The 19,048-nt window shown below is 36.5% G+C and overlaps 1 protein-coding gene across 2 annotated transcripts; it reads right to left on the bottom strand.

Moving 5' to 3' along the window:
- Positions 1-10,923: 10,923 nt before the first annotated feature.
- On the bottom strand, positions 10,924-17,818 carry LOC121829684 (prolactin-3D1). Of its 2 annotated transcripts, none has more exons than XM_042278720.2 (5): positions 17,710-17,818; positions 16,417-16,574; positions 14,931-15,038; positions 12,917-13,096; positions 10,924-11,889 (listed from the first exon to the last, which is right to left on the bottom strand). In XM_042278720.2, exons 1-5 carry the CDS (start codon positions 17,738-17,740, stop codon positions 11,692-11,694), a joined length of 675 nt encoding a protein of 224 aa, XP_042134654.1. In that variant the 5' UTR covers positions 17,741-17,818; the 3' UTR covers positions 10,924-11,691. The 2 variants fall into 2 exon arrangements, with proteins under 2 accessions (XP_042134654.1, XP_076429202.1); XM_076573087.1 differs by having other exon boundaries at positions 16,417-16,571; positions 17,710-17,812.
- Positions 17,819-19,048: the final 1,230 nt, after the last annotated feature.

The following is a 19,048-nucleotide window of genomic DNA, read 5'->3' as shown; positions in this document are numbered from 1 at the left end:
ACTATCCATTAAGCAAATGATTCCAACAATTATCAAATGTCCACTCTTTATACATTGTCAAAAGAAGACATGGTATATCAAGAACAAGAACAGGAGAGTATTCTATAACTCTTGAAATCTAACAATCACAGTTTTCTTTAGCAGGCTTGGGCAAGAGCTCTTTTTGTGAAATTTTTTCCTCATAAACTTATCGACCAGAATTTGATCCCCAGAACTAATATAAAGATGCTTGGCGTGATGCTATGCACTAGAATCCTAGAACTGAACAGAAAGACACAGGAAGATCTCTGTGTGTCTGGCTAGACTGTTTATCATAATTATTGAGATTCAGATCAACAAGACAGACTTCTTAAAATGAGGTCAAACAGCATTCATGAGAATGACATTATGATGGTTGTGTGTTCTCTGTAACTGCGCACACATACCCACAAACACACATACAAAAAGACAAAAAAAACTGAGACCACCAAAAAATTGAGACCACATACTTCCATTTTTTAAACCTATTCATTAAATACACATTAATGTAACAGTTACAACTTTAGTATCCTATCAGATCAGCAAGGAAATCTGACCAACTTTTTTATTTTTTATATTTCCCTAAAAATAACCACAGGGACTGCTGGCCATGAGTTTTCCCGATGGTGGATTTAGAACAAAGCTATCCATGTGCAGGAAGACCAAAACCAACAGCACACGTCTCTGGATTTCTCTACAAACTGAGGATGCGGGGGAAAGTTGTTGAAGGAAGATGTACTTGATTCTGTTCTGTACCTTCTGACAAAAGTAGCAAGCAAAAATTTGTATATTTTCCTTCCACACAGATGTGTGAACAACATAAAATGTCTAAAATTTTGTAGGACATGGTTTAGATCATGCCTAAGGCTAAATTTAATTCAGATAAACTGTCCTTTTCTCGAGGGTGAGGACCTGTGGATCTGAGACTGATCCTGATCTCTTCTGCTGACATTTTTGTGGGATTTAAGAAATCCATACACCAGTGGTTCTCAACCTTCCCACTGCTGTAACACTTTAATACAGTTCCCCATGTTGTGGTGATCCCCCATCATAAAATTTTGTTGCTAATTCATAACTGTAATTTTGATACTGTTATGAATTATAATGTAAATACCTGTTATCCAGGATATCTGATATGTGTCCCCCAAAAGGATAATGACCCACAGATTGAGGAGCACTGTCACATACCCTTGCTTTGCCATGATTCTTATTCTTTTTCTTTTTTGATGCATAAAGAACTGAATCTTCTCCTGTCTTTTTGGAGATAGCTGTTGATCTTCTACATAACAGTTAGACACAATATAACAAGTAAGTGAAAAAATTGTTAAAACTTTGATTGTCGAACATTGGGTACTTTGACTGTGTTCAAATTATACTGTTGTCAATCAGAGCTAAACAACATTGTGATGGTTACACTAAGGGACACTTTCTATGATCCTAACATCAAAGCAATCAAGATGACCAAAGAAAGAAATTGGTTTCAGTTCAGAAAGGTACTAAGACATCAAATTATACTGCTTGATCCTGGCCCATAACTATAGCTGAAGCCTTTGGTAATATTGTATTCCCCAATATATTGTGGACCATAATAAAATTATCTGGGGTCAGAAAACAGAACAGCCAATAGAAAGACGTAGAGGCCAGCAAATAGTGGCACATACACCTTTAATCCTTCCATTCCTTACACAGAGATGCATCCAGATCTCTGTGAGTTCAAAGCCACACTGGAAACAGCCAGGCATGGTGACACACATCTTTAGTCCCAGGCAGTAATGGCAGGAAAGAGAAAGGTATATAAGGCATGAGGACCATGAAATAGAGCCTTTCTAAGCTTTTAGCTTTTAGCAGCAGTTCAACAGAGATCCATTTGGGTGAGGACTCAGAGGTTTCCAGTTTGAGGAAACAGCATCGGTTGAGAAGTTGGTAAGGTGAGGTTAGCTATGGATTGTTCTGTCTCTCTGATCTTTCAGAATTTATCCCAATACCTGACTTCTGGGATTGTTTTTATTAATAAGACCATTTAAGATTCGTGCTACAGAAGCCCCCTGCTTTACCAGAGGCCACAGGCACACTTAGAACTCCAGAGGTCTTGTAGTCCCAACAGAGGCACTCTGTTGGACCAGAGGACCGCAAAAATCTACCGTGGAATTCCTACAACTGATGAAGACATTTAGTGAAGTGGCTGGATAAAAGATTAAATAAAAAATCAATATCCCTCCTATATATAAATGATGAATGAACTGAGAAAGAAATCAGGGAAACAACATCCTTCACAACAATCAGAAATAATCTAAAATATCTTGGGGTAACTCTAACCAAGCAAGTAAGAGACTTGTATGAAAGAACTTCAGGATCTGAAGAAAGAAACTGAAGAAGATATCAAAAGAGGAAAGATCTCCCACGTTCATGCATTGGTAGGACTGACATAGTAAACATTGCAATTCTATCAAAAAAATCTACAGATTCAACACAGTCCCCATCAAAATTTTATACAGTTCTTTATAGACCTTGATAGGACAATATTCAATTTCATATGGAAAAACAAAAAATATGCGATAGCTTAAACAATCTTGTACAATAACAGAACATCCAGTGGTATCATCATTCTTGGTTTCTAGCTATACTACAGAGGTATAGAAATAAATCTGTACTGTATTAGCAGAAAAACAGACAGATTAATTGATAGAATTGAATCAAAGACCCAAATATATATCCACAAGTATGGACCCTTGCTTTTAAATAAAGAAGGCAGAAATACACAATGAAAAAAAGAAAGGATCTTCAACAAATGGAGGAGGTCTAACTGGATATCAGCATGTAGAAGGATGAAAATTCATCTGTATCTATCACACTGCACATAACTCAAGTCCAAGGAGATCAAAAAAACTCAACATAAAACCAGACACACTGAACCTAATAGAAGAGAAAGTGGGAAGTAGCCTTGAAATATTTGGCACAGGAGAGAGCTTCCTGAACAGAACACTAATTGCACAGGCACTAAAACAACAATTAATAAATGGGACCTCATGAAACTGAAAGCTTCTGTAAGGCAAAAGAGACCATAAATAAGACAAAATGGCAGCCTACAGAATGGTAAAGGATTTTTACCAACTCCACATCTGACAGAGGCTAATACCCAAAATATAAAAAACTCAAGAGTAGACATCAAAAACCCAAGAGAAAACCAGAGAGACAGCTGACCCAAGCTCATGGGAGCTCATGGACTCTGGCCTTTCATCTGGGGAAGATGCATGGGATTGAACTAGGCCCTCTGAATGTGAGTGAGAGTTATGTGACTAGACCTGTTTGGGTAGCCCATGGCAATGGGACCAGGACTTATCCTGGGTGCATGAAATGGCTTTTTGGAACACAGTCCCTGGGGTAGCATACCTTGCTCAGCCTTGACACAGTGGACAGGGGCTTGGTTCTGCCTCAACTTAGTATGCCAGACTTTGCTGACTCTCCAAGGGAGGCCTTACACTCTCTGAGGAGTGGATGGGGATAGGGTTGGGGAATGTGGAAGGTGGTGGGAGAATGGGAGGAATGGGAACCTGGGATTGGTATATAAAATGAAAATGTATTTTTTAAAAATAAATAAATAAAAAGGGGTATGTATCTAAACAGAGAATTCTCAACAGAGGAAAATTAAATGTCTGAGAAACACTTAAAGAAATGTTATCACCCTTAAACATCATGGTGATGCAAATCAAACCTCCTTTGGGATTCAATCTTAAACTTGTCAGAATGGCTAAGATCAAAACTCAAGTGACAGGTCAGGCTGGCTTGGATGTAGAGCAAGAGCAACATTTCTCCATTGCTTGTAGAGTGTAAACTGGTATAGCCACTATGGGAATCAATATGTCAGTTCTTTAAAATATTGGGAATCAATCTAACTCAGGATCTAGCTAACTCATCCTTGGTCATATACTCAAAGGATGCTCCATCATCCCATATGAACACTTGCTCAACCATGTTCATGAAGCTTTATTCATAATAGCCATAACTGGAAACAATCTAGATGTCCCTCAATTATGGAATGGATAAAGAAAATGTAGTACATTTACATAATTAAAACTTTAGGGTGTTGAAGCAAGAATTGAGGATGATAGAAGGAGGAAAGATCTCCCATGCTCATGGATTGGTAGGAGTAATATAGAAAAATTGGTCAACTAATAGTTACTATGTAACTCACTGTGAGAGATCTTCTGCAAGTTGTGACTTACTGCTCTTACAGAAGACCCATACTCAATGGCTAACCCCAGTAGTGTCCTATAGTGATCTGTGATGTCCATCCAAGATGATCCCACTGACTGTTACTAAATTCTAAGTCTTTGTAGATCTGTGATATAAATGTATTAATTCAGGGTAATATACATCCATACAAAATAAAATTTCAAAAATAAGTACAAGTAAAATTTAAAAGGCTGTGCACAAATGCATGCGCTTTTGAATGGGGAAAGAGGAACTATAATTCAGAGCTTATAGGGGTGCAATTTGGTAAGGCCACTATAGAAATCAAAGTCGATTTCCCTAAAAATGCTAGCAATAGTTCTTCCACATAATCCAGCTATAACACCCTTGGCATATTGCAAAAGGACTCTATGCCTGACTATAGTGATACCTACTTATCCATATTTTATGATGCTCTATGCTCTAGTCATATCATGGAAACAGCCTCGATGTTGATAAACTGATAAATGGATATTGAAAATTCAATAGATCAGTGGTTCTCAATCTTCCCAATGATAGTACTTTTATCCAGTTTATCATGCTGTGGTGAACCCAAACCATAATTATATATGCTAATACTTCAAAATTGTAATTTTGATACTGTTATAAATTATAATATAAATATATGATATTCAGGATATCTGATACTCCACTCCTATGAAATTATCTTTGGTCAACAAGGGGGCCCTGACCCACAGGTTGTGAATTTGTAATACAAATTGATAAATGGTCTTATTTTTTATTTTTTATTTTTTTATTTTTATTTTTTGTTTTGTTTTGTTTTTTGAGACAGGGTTTCTCTGTGTAGCTTTGCGCCAGGCGGATCTCTGTGAGTTCGAGGCCAGCCTGGACTACCAAGTGAGTTCCAGAAAAAGGCGCAAAGCTACACAGATAAAAGGTCTTATAATTAAAAAAATACCCAAGCCAGACATTGGGGTGAAAGCTGAAAGATCAGAGAAACAGAGCAACCACAGGAAACCTCACCTCACCAACTCCTAAGCTGATCTTTTTTCTTCAGACTGAAAGACTCTGAGTCCTCACCCAAATGGATCTCAACTGAACTGCTGTTAGTTTCTGTCTCCTCACACATTATATATCATGCTCTACCCAGTCATGTCACTTCCTGTGATAAAAGCATGCAAAGGCATGAGAACTCAAGTGCTGGGACTAAAGGCATGTGCCACCACTGCCTGATTCTGTTCCCAGTGTGGCCTTGAACTCACAGAGATCCAGATGGATCTCTGCCTCCCAAGTGGTAGGATTAAAGTTGTGTGCCACTACTGTCTGGCCTCTATGTCTAATCTAGAAACTGACTCTGCCCTCTGATCCTCAGATAAGTTCATTAGGATACACAATATACTGGGGTACACAATATATCACCACATGAATCACTGATTTAATCAGTTGAATACTTTCAACAATCAATGAAAATGAACTTTACAGATGATGGATGGAACTAGACACAATTATTCTTAGTTTGATGCCATCATTAGATACCACAGATCCAGCCTTAACTCACACCCTGAACGCTGATGGACTTCGAGAAATAGGGAGTTTGTGGAGCACAGATACAGGTAATACATAGACCCCAGTAACACTAAAATTCACCAGAAGCAAATAGTTCTGATTCAGAGCTAGTCCCCAACATAAAAAAAAAAGGCTAGAGTGTGACTTCACAAGATTTCTGAACATCAAACAAACTGTTCAAAATAAATATGCAGATCTGGCATGTAGATTTAAAAGCCACAACACAGATGAAAACTTTGAAATGCATTACACACACACACACACACACACACACACACACACACACACACACAAACATTAAACCCATGAAAACCCACATGAAGCTACTGTACAATTCTTACAGCATATAGCAAAAGGTCTGTATGTCTTACAATTACAATAGTGATATCTACTCATCCATGTCAGTGCCGCTCTATTCACTACCCAAGACATGCAAACACCCTGGATATAAATCAACATGTGTGTGAATATTGAAAACTAGGCATGTTTAGAGAGTATAATTTTCTTTCTTTCTTTTTTATTCTTTTCTCATATAATATTTCAACAACAATTTCTCCACTCCTCCCAGTCTCCTTGCCTCCTCCACTGTCCCCAGATGCATTGGTCCTCTGGTTGCCTTCAGGAAAGAGCAGGCCTCCCAGGGATCTCAGCCATAAACAGCATAAGAAGATGTAGTAAGTCTAGCCACAAATAATCAGATCAAGGCTGGAAGAGGCAACTTAATAAGAGGAAAAGGGTACTGAGAGCAAGCAAATGAGTCAGAGAAACCCCCACACCCACTTTTAGGAGTTCCACCAAAACCTCAACCTAAGTAATTATAGCACATATGCAGAAGACTGAGTGCAGACCTGTGCAGGCTCTTTGATCATCCATGCAGGCTCAGGTGCCCTTATGGGCTCTTCTTAGTTGACTTTGTGGGCCGTGTTCTGGTGTCTTTGACCCCTCTGACTGCTACTATCCTTCCTCTCTATCTTCCATGGGATTTCTTGACCTCTGCCTAATGTTTGGTTGTGGGTCATTGCATTTGCTCTCATTAGCTATAGGAGGAAGGAACTTTGTTGATGATAGGGTAGGCATAGATCTATGAATACAGCAGAATATCATTAGGGATCATCTCCTTGACTTTTTAATTTGATTCTATTTACTTTTGCCAGTCCTCTTTGGTTCTACTCTAGGTCTCTGAGCTACCCAGCTTCAGGATCTTGGACATCCAGACAGTGATGCACATGTGCTTTCTCTCACAGTGTCAGCCTCAAGTTAGACCAGTCATTGTTTTGTCACTCCCACAAATTCTGATCCATCATTGCCCCAGCACATCTTGGAGTCAGAAGACGTTGTAGGTTGAAGGTTTGATGACTGGCTTGGTATCTCAGTCCCACCATTGGAAGACTTGCTTAGTTAGAAAAGATGGCAGGTTCAGGCTCCATATTCATCATTGCTAGAAGTCCTTGCTAAGAATGCCCTCATAGATACCAGGATCTTTGCACTGCACTATGTTTCCACATCATCACCCAAATCAGGTTGGTGTGGAGGGGACAGGGAGAGAGAGTATAGGGAGAGATGACCTGAATGGGGGCACAATATAATCTTATCTTGCAGTTTAGAAAAATAAAATTTGCAGGTAAATGAATGGACCTAGAAACAACACCTTTTAATGAGTTAACCCTGACCCAGAATCACAAACATTTCATTTCTTTCACTTGTGAATATTAGTTTTGAATCTTCAGATTTGTGTATATTATTTGTGTTATGTGGCACAATTCCCAGGGATACTTGAATAGAAATCTATTCACCAATGACAGACTAAAGTAGGGATAGCACCAAAGTCAAACTTGGTGAATTAGTGAGTTTCACTGTGGCTACCTATAGTAATCTGTATGAAGTGATGCTTACATTAGCTATAGGAGGAAGGAACTCCTCCTATAGCTATAAGGAGCAAACCGCCATAACCAATCCTGGCATGTATGACATTTCACAAAAGCTGGAGCAATGAAGCATACTATCCAACCTTCAAGCAGCTCAATGGGTTGTAGTGTATTCTCTTCAGAATTCTCACTTTGTCTGAGCTCTTCACAAAGTTTAGCTGGTCTGTGACTATTATACGTAGCCTGGCTCCTCTCTACTTATTTCAAGTAGCTTGACTAATCTGTCTTCCATAGACAGTTGTGCTTTCCAGCTTATATACTCTTGTGGATAGAAGTACTTAGGGAATCTGGTCAATTTCATGGAAATTCTGAAGCTATTTGTGTTGTATACTTTCTGTAATAAGCTTCCCTGTGAGACAGAAAGTTTACCTCCCCTTGAACATTCCTTTTCTTTTACTTCCCTGTAAATATCCCTTGTTTCAATGGGCTTCCTTGCAAGATACAAGCTTTTAACCTTGGAAGAAACTGCTACAAGACAATTTTAAATGCTCACATATGTCCAAAAATTAGTAATAGTCCATGGACAGATGGGAATGGTTTCTTTCAAGAGAGAGAAGTTAAAATGAAGATATATGATAGGGTTAAGGAAAAAATGGAATAAGAAATGTTAAATGATGTGAGGGATTATAGGACAGGACAGAAAAAGAAATACAGGTAAATAACTAACACTAAAGGCTTTCAGAAAAAGTAATGTGAAAAATCTTAATATAGAATTTTCCTAAAATACAAGCATATGCATATATTTTAAAAAGCTCAATACAATTATTTTACAGTGGAACAACATTATCCATATTAGACACCACAAACAAACAAGTAAAAGACCTCTTGTTAGGAATGGGTCACTTCTATCAAAATTGTTGGCCAATGAGAGGCCTCATAGACTGTCAAACAATACAGGTTATTGCCATTGGTCTGAGTTACCCGCTAGAACATGATGATTCAACCCTATCACTGAAGACTACTTTACTGAGCCATAGTAAAATCTTCTGAGTATGTTGGTTTATTATTTACTAACCTAAGAATATTTTTGGTAATTTCTGGCAAATAGAATAATAAAATACAGGAAAAGAAAGTTCATGAATATTTACACCAAGTTTTATTTATCTCATTGTCTTCTTCTGGGTTTTCCATCACTCAGTTATTCTGATCTTCAGCTTCTTGGTCTCTTTTAATCTTCTGCATCTTTTATCCTAGAGTTGTGGCTAGTGATGTTCCTGCTACCCTGTTTCTTTCCTGTTAGTCAAGCTGACTTTCTTACATTTTCTTACATTCTTACATTTTCTTACTTTCTTGACTTTTTTTTGGGAAACAACTCCATGATATCTCAAATTTTGCCTGGACTCAGTACTTGTCTACCAACTTCACAGGTCAACAAACCCCAAAACTGGATTTACTTTATTTCATTTTCCACATCTAAAGTATTTCTTTTGGTCTCCAAATTGCCTTCGATACCTACATTGACACCATGGTCCTTTCCCAGACAGCCATGAATCTTCCTGCTGAAATTATGAATCCTCTATAAAAAACCAGGCTTTTCCTGTGATTACCCTGGAGTAATGTATACATAATAATATCATAGGAGATTACTAGTACCCATTTAGAGGAAACATGATTTATAGTTCTTTACTATTTCTCTAAAGTGCTGTATATGTGACTATCTCAGAGTTTTGTCCAAAATCAGAATAGTTATATCATAGAATATTCAAGAATTGTTAGATGTGATATCTTCCTATTTGTCAGTGTTCCATCATGCTTTCAGGTGTCCAGCTCTAAACCATCAGCATCCTGAAACTCTGCCTTCATACTCTCATCTTTATTAACCACTGAAAAATTCTGATTTATTTTGACTGAGTACATCCACCTTTATATTGATCTCAGTATAACGGTTGTTTATTTATATGACATTTCCATTTCAGAAAAAATCTCTTTAAAAACACATTCTTTTCATCTCACATTGTAACTTTAATGTTCATGATAAAATTTATTAATCTATGAGGTCAATATTTGTCTACAATTTTTGTCTGTTTTAATATGATTGCTGTTTTTCTTGTTATGCTAGGACAGTTTCTTCAAATGTAATCTTTTTTTATTCCAGAAACAAAGATCGAACCCAGGGCCTTGAGCTTGCTAGGCAAGCACTCTACCACTGAGCTAAATCCCCAACCCCAAATGTAATCTTATAAGTTGAATACCCAAGCAGCAGTAGAATGCAGAGCCATCCTGGTGTGAAAGTGAATAAATGTTAATTCTTCTCAAAATTTTTTCTGCTTTCCCATTGGTATCCTTATAGATTACTTATGCTTTCTCTTAATCCTGCCTGAAAACTTCAGACTCATTTGAATATCACCACTGAGAAACTTGTCACCACATCCTCTGGCCTGTTGCACTGTGTCTATAAATGTGGGAAATACTTGTTTGTTTTATATTTTCATTTTTAAAGTAGTAAAATAGTCTTGGATTCTGAGCTACATAAAAGGGAATTTCAGCTTCTCTCCTAAGATGGTCCTAAGATTGATTAAGTGGCAGATGGACTTCTAGAGAAATATAGATCTGTTTCATACTTCTTTCTTACTACATTTTTGAATGTTTAAATTAATAATACTTAGGGATAGTCCAATATCATTGAACCTGTATTGGGTGTTATTAGACTAAAAATTTGCTCAGAGAATGGTTTTCTTTATAAAGTCCCTTAAATATCCATCTCCTTGATACAATGGATCCAATGAGTAACAACAATCTCTTATTTTGGTTCTAAATGTATTATCTACCTTCATTCACTGAGATCTAAAATAAGTTTTATGCTGTCTTCTGTGCTTGTCTGTAATACAAATTTCTTTTCTTTTTTTGTTTTTCTTTTTTTTTTTTTTTTTTTGGTTTTTCGAGACAGGGTTTCTCTGTGTAGTTTTGCGCCTTTCCTGGGACTCACTTGGTAGTCCAGGCTGGCCTCGAACTCACAGAGATCCACCTGGCTCTGCCTCCCGAGTGCTGGGATTAAAGGCGTGCGCCACCACCGCCCGGCTTCTTTTTTTGTTTTTCAAGACAGGGTTTCTCCATGTAGTTTGGGCGCTTTTCCTGGAACTCACTCTCTAGCCCAGGCTGGACTCGAAACTCATAGAGATCTGCCTGCCTCTGCCTCCCAAATACTGGGATTAAAAGAGTGCACCACCACTGCCCAGCACATGGATTTCTAAATGGTCTTATTAAAAAAAAACATTGCCAGAAATTGGGGTGAATTCTGAGAGATCAGAGAGACAGAACAAGCCACATCCACCCTCACCTCACCAACTCCTCAGCTGATCCTTTTTTCATGAATCCTCAAAATGAAATCTTCTGAGTTATCACCCCTGAGGGTCTCAGTAAACTGCTTAAAATGCCTCTAGTTCCTGGTCCTCATGCCTTATGTACTTTTCTGCTTCCTGCCATCACTTCCTGGGATTAAAGACAAATATAACTTTCTCTGCCCAGATATCACTTCCTTCCTAGTGCTGGGATTAAAGACACCTGTGATCCCAAATACTTGGTAGCAAAGGCATTAGATCTCAAGTGCTGGTGTTAAAGGTGTGTGCCACCATGTCTGGTTCTTTTCAGAGTGTGGCCTTGACCTCACAGAGATCCAGACAGAGCTCTGCCTCCCGAGTGATAGGATTAAAGTCATGTATGTCACTACTGTCTGGCCCTATGTCTCATCTAGAGGCTGTTCTGTTCTCTGATCCCCAGATAAAGTTTTTTTGGGTGCACAATATATCAACCACACTTGTCAAAGTTCAGATTTTTATATGTACATCACAAAAGCCTGGATCCATATTATATTAAATGAAATAAAAGACACTTAGAATTTCACTTTAAATCTGTTGTTTCTAAAGAATTAGATTTCAATGTATAAATGAGATCCATTATAGCCATGCATGCACTGAGAAGAAATTAAAGCACTACAGTTATGGTTCAACAAGGCTCATGACAGCAGGACATTGCAGGGTTGTGCAGTCAGCACTCAGTCATGAAAACACTCAGTTTTAAAGAGCTCTCGGCACCTCAGCATCATAAGGTAAGTGTCCATCTTATGAGTATCCCTTTTCAGGCAGCGGAGAAGGCTATAAAAGGCAAAAAGGCGAGTGTCTTCATCAGATGACTGCAAGTCTGCCAGTCCAGACCAGGCAGGGTAGGGATCTTTTTCAAATTCATTCTGGCTCTAAACATCAAATGGACAGGTGTTATTCACATTATCCCTTCATGAGTTCTGTTTCTCTCTCTCTCTCTCTCTCTCTCTCTCTCTCTCTCTCTCTCTCTCTCTCTCTCTGTCTGTGTAATAGGCATGATTTCGATGTCAGTGGTCAATTTTGGGTAAAGTACCTCCAGTGAAGCCTACTTTTATTTTTGAGAAATCTGCTCTTACTTTTACCTTCAACTCATGACTAAACTCCTTAAGTATGAGCCACTAGTCTAAGGACTACAAAGGGAAGACCCCACATCACCCATTTTATACAAATCCTCAAACTGGACTCAGGTCCTCACACATGGAAGGAAGGCACTTAACAGACATGAGATATCTCCCAGTGCACATGCTTTATAATTTTTTAATTAATTTTGGTAAAACACAGAAGACGATAAATTTATGAGAAACCCTGGAAGTTGGGCTAAATGCATTAGAAACCAAAACATAATTTGGAGACAGGCATATGTATTTTTTGACATGCCACTGATCTCAGATGAGATAGATCCATACACAAGTGTACAGGAGGTGCTATTTGGCTGTATATATGGAATTAAGTAAAATGCCATGAAAAGGCTAGTATCAGTACTTTCCCTTTGGGGAGTTTTACATGTTCTCAGTACTTTCCTTGATGTGTCCTTCATACCATATTAGTTCTGGTAGAGTGTCCTGATCCTTTCCTTCATTTCAGATAAATCCATTCTACATTTTATATACTCAATTGAATCCTTGAACACGAGCAGTATATTTCACTTAACGTACTGTGTGCAGGTAATCCAGGCAGTGACTTATATGATCTTCTGCACATTAGGCTATAGTGTCCACCCCATCCAGGAAAGCCACTGTCAAAATGACTATGAGGCACAGAACTATTTTCTACAGAGATCACTGTTCTAAGGGCTTATTAAGTGACCTTGTATTTGGGTATTTCAAAATTCTTGTTGAGTTACACAATTCACAAACTTTATAAATAGAATGACCAAAGACACGTGTTGAAACACCTTACCCTGGTAAGTATGATCTTCATTCTTTCCTGAAGCACAAGGGTTCTGTTCCTCAAAGCATTGGTTCTTTGAAGCATTTTATCAGAAGATTCCTTGAGAGTGGGCACTGCAGAAATCAGGTGTTTCAGTGGTTCTTCCCAGGCATGGGACATAGTGATCATTGCTTTTAGAAGGTCTTCAGTCTAGGAAAACATCATTGGACATCACCTTAAACTAAGTGTATCTATACAGCTGTGTAAATAGATACTTGTGCATTTTTCACAATGGAGGCAAACTACAGTGTATTTTTATTAGTAGTAATATATGTTAATGACTTCAAAATATATAAATATTACCTGAAAATAAAATTTCAGCTACTGAATTCTACTTTGCTAAATAAAACAAATTGGGTCTTAATAATTTCGACTGTTCAAAATGATCATATTTTGTTTTTCTTTTACATTCTACCATTTGTCCTGGTTGTTTGAACTGTTCTCTTTCATTGCTTACCCAGCATATGAGAAAATTAGGTTTATAGGGCTCAGAAGGTGTCCAAAATATGACGCATACTACATAGATGCCAACAATGTCAGGAGTTAAAGCTTCAAATCATTTCTATACTACTGAATCAAATTGGTCTCTCATATACTTACTTGAGAATTTTTACTATGGTAGAATATTAAAACAGGTGACTTTAGACAAAATACTTAATAAAATCAAATCCTGCTTTCCTTGTATCTGCATGATTCCTGCTGCCCTTAATTCTAGAGGGGTTGCATATTGACTTGTACAGAAGAAAAATATTTTAAAGCATTCCAGGCATTGGTAGAAATCAGATTGGAATTTTGACCCGGTAACTGTTAATACAAGGCCAGAGTCATACAAAATAAATTCCTTCTTAACTGTTTATAATGTTTGTAAGTACTCTTAGAGGCTATAAATAATAGTAGATATGATAATAAAGAGTAGAGAGTAATTCAACTATAATCTAAACAAAATGTTTATGAACGAAATGGAGACATCAATGGTGATAACCAACATGTTGCAAGCAGTATTAGAAAAAGGATTAAGAATGATTACATGACATGAAAGAAGTTTAGTGTAAATTCTCTTTAATATGCAAAGAAAATGACTTCTGCATACAGTCTGGAGCCACAGTTCATTGGTGTCTTAAAAGTACTGTTATCAGAGACTGTTTTTCAACATTAAATATTTCAGTGTCAAAGTGTGCTATTTATATTGTGTAGAAAAACAATCTGTATAAATATTTTGTTCTGTTTTTTTCTTTATTATAAACACACTTTATTCATGAGAATATCTTGTATAGGAGTTATTTGTCTTGATAACACTTGAATTACTGCAGAAATAGTCTGTGAAATGGCTATATATATTAAGTTTATATAAATAAAACTGATGTTTATGACAGGTAGACAGAGTGAAGAGATCATAACACATATACATTAGATCTTCAGAGTTATGTAGATGTCTTCCAAACGGAAGTCACCCAGAGGAACATGATATAGTATAGAGAAGAGTCTTTTGTACAGTTAAGATGTAGGTAGGAAAAGGCATTTCAGTCAGGGAAGACTGTATAAATTAGGGTGAACAGAAATAGGTCCAGGAGAGTTTAAAAAGATAAGAAGAATGGGCACATGACTTAGTTTAGTAATGTGATCCCAGAGGAGAATCCTTTAGTGCTATATACCATAAACACAAAGGTATTTGCAGTTACTCTATATGTATATTTATATATTAAAAATGAGTGTCCAGTTCAGATCAAAACTCCCCTGGGAAAAGCAGAAGGTGTTGGTAAAAATATTTTTATATGAGACAGCTACAATTCTGGGACAATATGATTTGGCAGACATTTTAGTTAGTGCTAAGGTTATCATCTGTATGATGTGATAGTTCTTGAGAGTCGCATCATTTTGATTGGATCAGAAATTACCACACCTCTTGTTGGCTTAGTAATCACACACAGCACAGTTACCTCTGTATAGCATAATCTGTTTCTTATAAAACAGGGAGGAAACCTACTTTAGTTTCATGGAATTCTTCATGAGACTGTGGGGTGTGGATGGAATCAGTGTGGCATAGGCTGAGCCTCCAGTTCTTGATCCAAGAGGTATTGAAATAATTCATTTCCTGGAAGAAATTAAATGATTTAGTTTACTGAGGATTCAGAATTGAGTAGAAACAAACATGCTATGTTTGATTAACCCTGCATTTTAGATATTTAAGAACAAAAATTGAAACAGTAGAATGATGGAAACACCATTTGCCTACCTTTTATTCCCCTTCCATATGCAATCTACCTGAACGTCCTCTCAATCTCTTCCCTTGTACTGCACTTGCTATTGTTATTGTTTGGAAAGAAAGCACTAAGATGCACCCAAGCCTCTAATTAATTACATCTTTAAGTATCAGTTTTTCTAGGCTGACTGTCATAGAATTGTGACTATATATCCATATTTAAAAGAATTATTATTATTGGCAAAAACTGATTTTTTAAATAAGAATTGATCATTTTTAACTTGGCTCTCAAATATCATCAAGTGTCAATACAATAAAAAGTTCATGATAAATGTAAGAGTCACAAATGTTGTTACAATCAGCAATTAACCATTCAATTCTAGTTACATTTTAAGAAAATATTCAGCAGTGTGTGAAGTAAGAATTCACATAAATATTTAAAATTTCTATACTAATGATATGAAGGATGTACTTGCATAAGATATTTCTTAAGAAAATACAAATTACTTAATTCTAACTGTCAAAGAATTTAAGAGTTAAAGCATTCTTAGAAATGTACAGTTAGAAGATAAAGAGAGAATAAGAGGTATGACAAAACTAGTATGATAAAATAACAATGGGAATGTATATTCCCTATAAATATAGAGATATGAAATCTATATGCTCAATTTTCAATGGACATTTGCTTTGCTGTTTCCTCACTGACAGGCCCTGATAGATGAGTTAAATCCCTGGGGGAGAGGGAATATAGATGGTGTTTAATGTAGCCCTTCAATTTCACTAAGCCACCCATTACTGAAAATGATAAACTGGGTTTGTTTGCATTTATGAGCTTATCTATAGTTATTTAGTTTTATTATGTTTTTCACTGTTTACATGATTTCAATTTCCTTAGGTTTATTTCTCTCCACTCACCCAACTAACTTCACTTCTCCTGTTCTAGTTATCTTCAGATCAGTAAGTTAAGAATGCTCATCAAGACAGAACCCAGGATGTATGACCACAAAACCAAAAATTCCAGTGAAGAAATTCAAAGTTGTTATTGTTAAAATTAGTAAAGGAAAATTTGAAATATCATTGAATTCTTTACAGTTTTTGAGAATTTTATGAAACTTGATATTTTGCCCTTTATACATTTTGCTATATGATTCTTTCTATTACCTATAAATTGAAAAATTGAATTGGATACATGACTCATTCCAATTTAATTAGTGATTAGCTATGTGAAGTTACTTTTAGATAAGAATCCAGAGCAAAGGACATTACTTACAAACTCATGGTATAAATCTCCAGCCAGGAAATATGTGGCATGAGACTGAATAAACGCTCGATAATACAGGGCTTCAGTGGACACAGAGCCAGTTGGTTTGGAGGACACATGCTCCCAAAGGAGCAGATTTGACACCATCAGCAACATACATACCCCTGCTGTCAGAGAAATGGCAATGAGGTGATCTATACAAATCAGGTTACAACAGTTAAACAAGCTGGGAATGTGTTCTGAGGGCCCTCTGCTATGTGATTTGGGTTGATGTACCTTACTAGAGCATTCACTTTTTCAACTGGTAAAATACAGGGATAGCTACACTTTTCCAGTAAAAGTTTGACATGTGGGAGACTTTTCACAGTTTTCATTTGCTCCAAATGAGCTTTTCAAATTTGCAAACACATGGAGTTTGATTAACCAGGAACCACAGTCTTCAAGTCATTATCTGCACATATTTGAAATTCTAGAGAATTTTTGTTGTCTTTCATTTTATTATATACATTATTATTGTAACTAATTCATTTTCCTTGTACATATCAGTTAAGAATGAGGTGATTTGATAGTTTATTCAGGTTGATTTATGTGAGCAGATATCCAAGCTGGGCACACAAATTAATTATAACTTCCTATTCCTGTGCTTGACACAGTTTACTACTAATTTATTCTCATTTTCTCAATATACACTAATTTCTTATGATAAAATTGAACACATTGAAATGTATTATTATTATTATTATTATTATTGTTGTTGTTGTTGTTGGTTTTTCGAGACAGGGTTTCTTTGTGTAGTTTTGGTGCCTATACTGGACCTTCTTCTGTAGACCAGTCTGGCCCTGAACTCATAGAGATCTGCCTGGCTCTGCCTTCTCAGTGCTGGGATTAAAGGTGTGCACCACAACCATGCAGCTGAGTTGAATTATTTTTAGTATAGACTGTGACTTTTGAAATGGAAGAGATTATAAAACTGATGACTCTTAAGTATCAGTAATGGTGTCCCATTTTACAATCCTGTTCATAAAGACAACACAATATAACTCTGAGAACTGCCTGTGTCTGCAACACAAGGAAGTTTGTATTTAAAAAATCTGAGCTCAAACTTAATCACGAAAGTAGAATATAGAGAGGTCTTTCAGCTGTGAACTGACTTGTCTCTAGATTAAGCATAACCAAATATTAGTCCCCTCCAAAATACATAGCAGATCAGACCAAAGAAAATCTACTCTACAAACAAACTTGATGTAATATACACTAAGGATTACATAGACTCTAAGAGGTACCCAGTAAATGGCTACTTACCAGAGCTTGGTAAAGTCAAAGCAAGTGGCATCTTGGAGATGATCCACCACAGAATGAACTTCAACTCGGGAAAGCTGCTTCACCTGAGTGCTGCCTTCAGTCAACTTTCCACCTCCCATATATACCACCAGATTGTAGCCAAAGCCAGACCTAGCTGGGGGCCAGATTTAATCTGTGTCTATAAATCTGCCACATTCTTCCCTCAGGGTTTATTAACATCCTATTTACATTTACCACAGTTATATATCAATATGTGTCACACTGCATTTTCCCCAGATGGTCTATAGAATGCAAGTCATTCTCTAAATCAGAAAAACCACCTCTGTTCATTGGTTATGTATTTTCAGGTAAGCAGGAGAAAAGACTTATTCCTCAATTATTTTCCCTAGTTAAATGTCTTATATGTCTGTCGTGTCTTCTGCAATATTTCCTAGTGTTTCTGGTAATGATAAATGTTTTCCATAATGTACCCTATCTCCACATAAGTCAACCATTAACACTGTAAAATATTTATCTCAATGAATTAGTAAATACTTCCAGTAATCAACAGGTCTAAACACAAATGTTTAGAAGGCATTTTGACAAGAACTTCATACCCATTAATGAAAAGTCTACTTATAAATGCAGATCATGACATTTTTAGGCACCTTATTTTTGCTGTCTTAAAATATAAGATATTGATTGCTTTATGTGTCTTGAGACTTAGAATATATCTGATAATTGTAGGTTGCAATGGCAACTGCTGTGCCATGGTTTTCCTATTTACTAAACTCTATCAATGTTGCTGATGGCTGTATCCTGTCACTGAATTATAGCAATTTTAGGTAATTATGCTGAAATTGTCTATATAGTGACCAGGATCACCATGAAAGTTATTCCAAGTTGTAATAGATCCTATATCATAGAAGCTCAAAAGGTTTATTTTACTTGAGCAAAATATTCAATTTCTTTAGCAATTGGACTAACCATTTATTTCTGCTGTGCAAATAACAACAGAAGCAGCAACATGGATAAAGTTTTGGTATCATGTACCTAAGGAAAAAGATCTAGATAAGAAACCAACTTTGACACTGGGATTTTAATATATATATATATATATATATATATATATATATATATATATATATATGGCTTTTCTTTTTCTGTGCCTCATGAGTCCCAATTTTATTTTCACCACTGTGTTTATTGTTTTTCAAGATGTTTTACAAAACCAGTAAGACATTCAGAGCATAGCTCTATTTCATGGAGAAATTAGAAATGGTAGACAGTTTTTAGTTAATGTGAACCTTATTGATATTGATAATCTGTAAGAATACAAATAAAATTATAACAAAGTCTA

Source organism: Peromyscus maniculatus, chromosome 5 (assembly GCF_049852395.1).
Source record: "Peromyscus maniculatus bairdii isolate BWxNUB_F1_BW_parent chromosome 5, HU_Pman_BW_mat_3.1, whole genome shotgun sequence".
Taxonomy (NCBI): Eukaryota; Metazoa; Chordata; class Mammalia; order Rodentia; family Cricetidae; genus Peromyscus; species Peromyscus maniculatus.
The sequence above is the reverse complement of the archived record's forward strand: the minus strand, read 5'-3'. Positions and strand labels throughout refer to the sequence as shown.

Coding starts and splice junctions, on each gene's coding strand:
- LOC121829684 (XM_042278720.2), bottom strand. CDS start 17,740: ATGCCACTTGCTTTGACTTTACCAAGCTCTG. Junction 13,097..14,930: donor AAGAATTCCATGAAACTAAA/GTAGGTTTCCTC, acceptor ATGTTTTCCTAG/ACTGAAGACCTTCTAAAAGC. Junction 11,890..12,916: donor TGAAGATCATACTTACCAGG/GTAAGGTGTTTC, acceptor TTTGATGTTTAG/AGCCAGAATGAATTTGAAAA.